The sequence below is a fragment of the Drosophila albomicans genome, chromosome 3 (assembly GCF_009650485.2).
Source record: "Drosophila albomicans strain 15112-1751.03 chromosome 3, ASM965048v2, whole genome shotgun sequence".
NCBI classification, from domain to species: domain Eukaryota; kingdom Metazoa; phylum Arthropoda; class Insecta; order Diptera; family Drosophilidae; genus Drosophila; species Drosophila albomicans.
Window position 1 is genome coordinate 19,160,024 of NC_047629.2, and position 8,821 is coordinate 19,168,844.

The 8,821-nt window shown below is 37.3% G+C and overlaps 1 protein-coding gene across 1 annotated transcript; it reads right to left on the minus strand.

Moving 5' to 3' along the window:
* Positions 1-4,029: 4,029 nt before the first annotated feature.
* LOC117570071 (serine protease inhibitor 42Dd) lies at positions 4,030-5,823 on the minus strand. The gene is made up of 5 exons (XM_034251510.2): positions 5,704-5,823; positions 4,989-5,648; positions 4,675-4,926; positions 4,475-4,619; positions 4,030-4,411 (listed from the first exon to the last, which is right to left on the minus strand). Exons 2-5 carry the CDS (start codon positions 5,616-5,618, stop codon positions 4,287-4,289), a joined length of 1,152 nt encoding a protein of 383 aa, XP_034107401.1. The 5' UTR covers positions 5,619-5,648; positions 5,704-5,823; the 3' UTR covers positions 4,030-4,286.
* Positions 5,824-8,821: the final 2,998 nt, after the last annotated feature.

Genomic DNA, 8,821 nt, shown 5'->3' on the forward strand with positions numbered 1-8,821 from the left:
TCTCTCTCTCTCTCTCTTTCTCTCTCTCTCTAATGTCTTCCAGCACTGGCTAACATCTTGTGTTGTGTGTTTGTGTGGACTGGGCTTGGGCCACTGTCATGGCAGCTTCTTGTTTGTCTGCATTTTGGTGACATTTTTGCCATTAGCCAAATGTCAATGCTCGACGACGAAGTGGTAAGAAGCACTTATAATAGATGGGATTTACAATTGTCGTCAACAACAACAACAAGAACTATAAGAATCACAAGACACCCACAGCAAGCAAGGACGCAAGAGAACAGCCTCTGTCCTCCATCCTCTATCCTCTGTTTTCTGTTCTCTCTCTCTGTCTGTCGTCTGTCGTCTGTCAGCTGCCGGTTGCCAGTTTACCAGTTGCTAGTTGCCGACTGTCGACTGCCGTTTCTGCTGTTTCTTGGGGTGCCACATGGCAACTTCATGTTTGGGAGTCTGGATGAGGCTGCGCGCGATAAAAGAATGGTACTAAAGCTATTTGATTGCTGCTCGGGGGTAACTTACCATTCTTATTCTTATTGTTGGCATTGCAACTGCCGTCTGGTCCGCTCGTTTTTGTTGCTATTGCCTGACGGCACCTGACAGTAAAATTTTGCTAAAGATAATTTGAATAATTTCACTGACCCAAGCCAATCACCTTGTCTTGTGCTTCTCGCACGATAGTCAACTCAAGCAAGCAAAAGTCGTCATCGTCATTCCTGCCTGCTACTTGCTGGGAATGCTGCTGCGGATACTGCGAATGCTGCTGCTGACAAATGGCTTTTAAATCACCTGTCCGACTCGTTGAGTTTTTCAGCTTGTTTTTTTTTTTCAACTGGGTTTTCTTTTTTCATCTGTTACAGAATTTTTGCAAATGGGATAAGTTGCCACCACCGGCAGCTCATCTGACTTGCAATTTGCTGCCGTGCATTTCAAATTAAAGCAAACTTTTGCACGCATATCTATGTATGTGTGTGTGTGTGTATGTGGAGCTCGGTGGCGTATACGTAACCAGTTGGGGTTGCATGACGGCTTATTATCAAGGCAATGGCAGCAATTTGCTCGCTCTGACACACACGCTTGCTGCACACACAAAAAAAGCGAAACGTACCATAGAAAGCAACTGTTCTAGCTGTTGCACCCGTCGTGTGATGAATTAAACGATGTTTAAGCTGCAACCGAGCGATAAGCGTGGCTCATGACAGCCCATCTACCTGCTGGCCACAACTAAGCCAAAAATAAAAAAAATATATAATGCGAATACCTGCAATTACGTTTCCGCTTTTTAATTTCAATTCACTTTCCTCATGAACATAAGTTTCAAACACTAAATAGACTGCGAGTGTTTGGCAAATGCACTTGCATAATAATCTGGAGGCACAATTTTTATTAGAAATGTTATTATGAATTCGTTATTTACAGAAATATTATAGTAATTCCAAAAATCTATTAAAATATTACAATTTCATAATAGAGCTTACATGGCGTATACTTAACATCGAAACCATAACTACAAATTTCGAGCTAAGTTAGCAAATCCTATTTGAGGGTCAAATGAGGATGCTTAATGCATTTTCCGGTACACAAACATATTGGGGAGGGGACTGCGATGTTGCATGTGGATGCATATGATTGGCTTTAAATTACATTTTCGAGCACAAGTTGTTGATTTATTATGCCAACAGTATTGGCTTATAAGTATATTAATGTTTACCCTTTGCATATTGCTTTCTACTTTGGAAAGCATTACTCAGCTGAAGGAATTTATGTCGCTCGGAGCGATTGCGAACTGTTCAAATGAATGACATTAAAATCTTTCACTTATTAACTTGCTATTTAAGACACAATATTTGAGATTTTTATAGCTTCACTGATTTTGCTTTTGTAGCAAATGTGTAAATATTTATTTATTTGCTATTTACTATGAATAATTTAAGAGCACTTTAATAAAAGCAATGAATTTATATTAAAGTATTGATATCGAAATGTAAAAATATTTATTTATTTGCTATTAAATATGAATAATTTAAGAGCACTTTAAAAAATGCAATGTTTGTGTTGTAGATAAAAAAAATATTTAACCTATATACCTATATATCATACATGTGAGTTATTTCGGCACATATAATACAATTATAACTTCAGTATTTATGATTCCTGAAATTTTTGATGTGATCAGATAAAAATTGTAGAAGCTATTTGAGAAATATAGTACTTCTGTATGGCAAACACGCCCTACTATTGTATATTTAAAACATAGTATTATAAAAATTGATATATTTTAGGTACATTTTTGTATTTTTCGGTATGTTATTTTGGTATATTTTAAGTACAATATCGCACTTGTTTGCTTTTATTTAGTCGACCAGTTTTCTTACTTGCTAATACGCAAATATTGTATGAGTATTTTTAGTTTTTTAAGTGCTTAATTTATGATAAAGATTATTAATGTAATTTATGTTTTCATATCTTTTCTTTTTTTTAGATATTTGTTATTTGAAATCTGTTTAAATGTTCAATTTTGTAGCCTGCACAGTTTGGTTGCAAAGATGTCAGTAATTTCATTACTGTGACATTACATTAGCATCTCCAAATTACACAACTGTTTGGGGACCGAGCACAATTTTCACAGTCCCTCCGCAGTTGCCGTCGCCCGCTGACGTTGACCCGCTGGGACAAAGTTTGTGCAGCTGCACATCCGTTTTGATGACGCTGCCAAGCAGCCTAGAGGCATATACTCGTAACTAAAATCAAGAAAATGCGCAGAACAGAGCAGAGTGGAGCAGAACAGGGAAACGAGACGAAATGAACCAAACACAAACCAAACCAAAAGATAAACATTTGCCACAAAACCCCGGCAGTAGTGGCCATCAATGGCAGACACTCTGGGATGGCAATGGCAATGGCAATGGGGAACTCTAACTGTAGCTGTAGCTGTAGCATAAGGCGGTCTACGAAAATCATCGATGAATTGGACGGCAAAAGTTTGCGAAACCGGACGTGAACGCGGCAGCGGACTTGCGACTCGGACTCCCGATTCCGTCTCCGACTGTGACTGAGACTGAGAATGCGACTGAGACGGAGACTGAGACGGAGACTGAGACGGAGACTGAGAATGCGACGGCGAAGGAGAATGCGACTGAGTCGCGTTTTGTGCTTGTCCCAGCTGCTGTTGTTCCTTCTGTTTGTTGCTGCGTACAGAGTTCACTACAGTTGTGAAATTACTTATTTTTCAATTGTTGGCCGCCCCGTCGAATGACATTTGGCATTGTTGTAGTCCACCACCGCCACCGCCACCGTCACCGCCAGTGCCACCGCCACCGCCATGCAATCTTGATTACTGTCAGTGGCAGCAGTTGTATTTAAAATTGGCTAACAAGTTGTATAGCAATTGCCAGAAGAAATGGCAATAAGGCAATGCCAATGACGCTCGTTTTGCTGCTTTCAACTTTTCATTTAGTTCAGCAACGCTCTTCATACTCCTCTTCCTTACTTTTTGCCATTGTTCGCCGTCGCAATCGCAGTCACAGTCATTGCAAGTCGGCTGCTTTTTTTTGTATATCAGCGAAACGTTCAATGATCAGGCAAGGCGGCACCTCAAGCCCTGCTCCAGCTCCAGCTCCAGCTCTTTTCCACTTTGTTCAACTTTGCTGCTGTTTTGCTATTTGTTTTATTGCTATTCTTATTCGCTGGCAGTTCAGCTGATGCGCTTTGCCCCCCAAGAGACAGAGCGGAAATTCAAGTTTATGTAATTGAGAAATATTGGTAATTGTTATCTATAATGAATATTAATAGACAGTATAGAGAAACGAGTAAATATATTTATTAAAGTGCAACTTTGGTTGTGCATTTTAATCACCTAATCTCCAAATTTCACATTTTTGTTTATTGTTTAACAATGCATTTAATTTGCATGCATGAATTTATACTGTATTTAATTTCAATCAAATATAGAACAATAGACAACAGTGCAATCTTTTTGATTAATTCGAATTTCCATTCATTGCACTTCACTCTCGGACAACAATTGATATACAATTTTGTACATCTGACACTGCCGTTGATTTTATTGAACTTTCATTTATACAAACAGTATATCTATGTGTCTGACTGTCGACTGTTGACTGTCGATTACAATTGTATGTTTAGCAATAAGGCTGCAATGGCCCATTACAAGCATCCTGATGTCGTCGAGGGCTGTCAACGCAAACGACCGGCGATTTGTAATAAAAATTTGCATTTGATTTTATGGGCACACAATTGAAAGCGCCGCTTGCTCGGCTTGCCCGGGCTAATCAGGGCTTGACAAAATGACCCACAAAATAGACATTTCTATTGTTTCGTATGGCAAACACAAATGGATGATTTGCCTTAAATATCTTTAGTTCCACATCTTTGCCAACTGCAGCTGGTTTCACAGCTAAATGAGAGCAATTTGAATCATTTGTAAATTTTCATTGTAATGTTAAATACGTTTACTTACGTGCATCGAAATTTGTTTCGCAACCCGCCTCGTTAACATTTAAATAGAGTTTCTGTCTGGCCTCCGTAATCAGACCCTGTGACTTCTTGGCAAATAGACCACTTAAATCTGCATTTCCAGGCTCAAAGATGCGCTTGATTCCCAGCTGAAATAAGGGTTACAAATGGCAAAGCGATTCGCAAAGATAGAATCTCACTCACTTTCTGCAGCGGCACTTTTAGATCCACATCGCATTCCATCTTGAACTTGGGCACCATTACTTCACAGTCGTGCATCACAGACTTCAAGGCGACTTCATTCAAATCGAACTGCTGCAGTTTCATCTCCAACTCTGGCAGTCCATCAATTTCGAAGGGCACAATTAACAGCATGGTTAAATCGGATTCCTCGAAAGGCAATTGCAGTATTCTCGATTTCAGCTTATTTGATTGCCCATAGCGGAATTTTCCCACCTGTAAATTTATGGCATTAAAAATTCATTAAAAAATATATGTAAGTAGAATTTTCAACTCACCTGTCGCATCATCGTCAGCTGCATTCGCTGCTTCGGGTTAATCCAGAAATCATCCAATGTACTGTGCTCCACAGCAAAACGTTTCGCCCATCTGGCTCGAAAATACACAGAATTCACCAATAGAACGCTGGATTCTACACTGAAAGTCGCCGAACTAAATGGATTTCTAATAGTGTAAAATGTTTGGGTTGCGATCCATTTGTTCACATGCTGCATCGCACTCTGGGCATCCAAAAAGTTCAAAGCATCCGCCTGAACGTTGAAGAACTCCAAGGCCTTCGCATTGAAATCGGGCAGCAACTCGAGATCATCCTTGACAAATAATCCCGTGGCCAGACGCATAGACACCCCCTTTTCATTGCACACACACTCTTTGCTCATGACCTCCGCGTGTTGCTCAGCAATCTCCACTTTCTTAGCCGACCCAAGCAACAATCCACGACGCAATTCCTCTGCGCTCTTGACACCAGCTCCCATGAACACCAAAGTCAAGGCACTGCGAGCTGCCGCTGGGGAAACCATGTGATTCTTGGCACTCAGCTCAGGCGACTTGCTGAGCGCTTGAAAGAGGTTTCGCGCAAAGCAAATCGAGCTGTGAGGTGGCGGTATTATGGTGCCTCCCGACGCCATTTTGTTCAGTTCAACAAAAACCAACGAAAGCTGAAAAAAGTGTTTTAATTTATTTACATTTTATTAGTGAAGAGGGAACGCTTACCTAGAATACAATTTAATAGTCAACTTCGATTGCACACTGTTGAAATTGGGTAATACGTGGATAACATTCTAATTTTAATTAGAAGCAGTTGCCAATTATATTGTGGTAGAATGTGAATAATCAATATATTTGCTGAAAATTATAATTGAATTGTTAAATGCTCTGTAAATTATGAAATTTTTGCACTTAAACAAAAGCCGCATTTATAATATTTTTGTTGACTGAATGATAAGTTGATTTCAGCTACATCATTTTATTATAAACGCTACCCTGGGGTAGAAGGGTATTATAACTTTGTGCCGGCAGGAAATGTATGTAACAGGTAGAAGGAGGCATCTCCGACCCTATAAAGTATATATATTCTTGATCAGCGTCAACATCCCAGACGATCTAGCTATGCCCGTCTGTCTGTCCGTCTGTTTGTCTGTCCGTATAAACACCTAGATCTCAGAGACTATAAGATATAGAGCTATAATTGTTGTTATGCTTGCACACAGATTAAGTTTGTTTAAAATTTTTGCCACGAAATCTTATGTTTTTATGTAGTAAGTTGTAAGTCTCTAAATGCTTTCAATAGAGCTGCAAACACTTAAAAGTAAGTAAACTTATGATTATGCTGTATACATCTTTCTAAGTAAACTTTGAATATTAATGTAATTTAAATTAAATGATCTACACAAATTCGGTACGTAGTAATAAACAGATAAAATGAATAAACTCGTTGATGTAGCAGAAACTTATCAATTTAATAAAATTTTTAATTAATTGAGATGATCAGATAATAATCTCTTCTGTTAACCCAATGAGAGAGTCAAACTCTTAACATTAATAATTTTAGTAGATTTAAGTGCATTTTTACATTACGTTCTATATTCATCTTGATTTAGTGCGGTCGAAAGAATCGCAATGGGCTGAATAATATAAAATGCGGCTTTGTTACTAATAATAAATGAAATATTTGTTGTTGCCACAGCGACTAAAGAAAATGTGAGAATAATTTCATTTAGGCAGTGTAGCACCGTGAGTGTTGAAGGTGTAGTCCTTTTAGGCTGCAAACAGAGTGCGCGCTGAGACGAAGACGAAGATGAAGACGAAGACGAATTGCTTGCGTTGCGAGTAAGCTAATAGGTCGCATAGTGCAAGATGAATTTGTTGCGATTTTATGATGTTAATCGTCAGATTTCTCGTCAGATGATGAGCTGCTGTTAGAGGAGAGTTTTTTTTTAAAATTAAAAAGAATTAAAAAAGTGCATGGAGGAATTCACCCAATTAATTTGGGAAGAAAAACATTCGCCGAATTTCATCATTTGTTTGATGAGCTGCGTCAAGATGAAAAAAAAATTTTGGAGTATACCCGAATAAAAATTAGCACATTTGATTACATTTTGTTAAAAATTGAACCACTAATTATTAAAAATTGGATAAATTTTGAGACACAACAGACTATTTTTTATTTAAAAAATGAATAAAAAAAACAAATATTATACCCACTCTGAAGCAACAAAGCTGAAGAAAAAAAAAAAAAAAAAAAACAACTAAAACCCCAATTATACCTGCAGAAAGGCAAATTGTAACGTTAAGGTAGAAAATTATTCAAAATATATTTAGTTCATTCATTTCAATCATTTTAACTTTTCATTTAGTTACATGTTTATTTAATTTTTCTTAATTCGAAAATTAACTCTTCATTTATAATTCACATTTTCACAAAACTTGTCCGTCGGGCAAATCTCAAATCACATGTAAATTGTAACATGCATTGCGCCAAAGCATGGGTAGAACAAAAAAAATATGAACAAAGGCAAAATACCAAGCGATTCGTCTTCAAAAACAGTACTGCACCGTTACACTGTTTTTCGTCTTCGTCTTCGTCTTCGTCTTCATCTTCATCTTCGTCTTCGTCTTCGTCTCAGCGCGCACTCTGTTTGCAGCCTTATTCTTATCAGACGTGTGAATCCGACCGACAAATGGAAGAAATGTGCCGCATTCATAACTACAAAACTGTGAAACCTTTGCTCGATTATTTTAGCCTGTTTAAAAATGAGATAAAAGGAAAAGAAATTAAAGAAAATGTTAATGAATTAAGTTCGGATCTCATGCAAAAGTATCATAAAATTGTTAGCATTCATGAAAATTTCATGTAGGAGGCAGCGCTATTAGATGAGTTTAAAAGAAAAGCACTTAAAGGGGAAAACTATTTACAATAGTGTCAAAATAAAGTTGAAAAATATAATATATTAACAAAATTATTGGCATATTCAACGGAGAATTTGCAGATAAAATGCACCAACATTAAAATTTGTAAAATTGAACTATAAACTGTCAGTTTTAGACTAATCCAAAAAGATGAAACTATAATGAGATTTAGTGAAAATATCGAAAATATCACAGACCATGAGATTTCAATTGAATTGTAATTAGAGGAGAATAACACTATGTTAATAAAAAAAATGAAGTTATTAAGTTATGTCAATCTGTAATTGATACATTAAATCTGATATCAGAGAATATCAGAAATCACCAGAAAAATATTGAATTGCAATTAGAAGACAGTCAAAATATGTTAATATGTTTTACCATCACCATCTTTGTCGTTGTCATGATCGAATGTTGTGAATTTCATGTTTAGAGCGTATCTCATCCTATCCTCAAAATAGTTCCATCGAATTTACCCAAACTCAATGCGTATCCATTGTCCTCATCAGATATTTTGAAGTCGTCATATCGAGCGTTGTAGGTACTTCCATTCACAGCAACCAAATGTAAAGTAAAGTTCGTGACGCTCCAAACTTGTGATACGATGTATTTTCTCTAGTCCAAGGAAACCTTTGCGATACGTTGCCCAATCCCAATTGAAGCTCTCATTTCCCCCAACTCGTTGTTGTATTACAATTCATCCAGGTTCAGCTAACTGACTATCGCACAAAAAATCGAATAAACCTACACCACAAACATTGTGTCGATGAACTCCTGGATAATCTCCGAAAGGGATGCAAGTTGTGGGACTTAATATTTCAATTTCAGATTGACATTACTAATTTTCTTTAACCTTATTTAGTAGCTTAGTTTGACTATCTTTTAATTGCGATTCAATTTGTTTCTGCTATTTTCTGTTGCT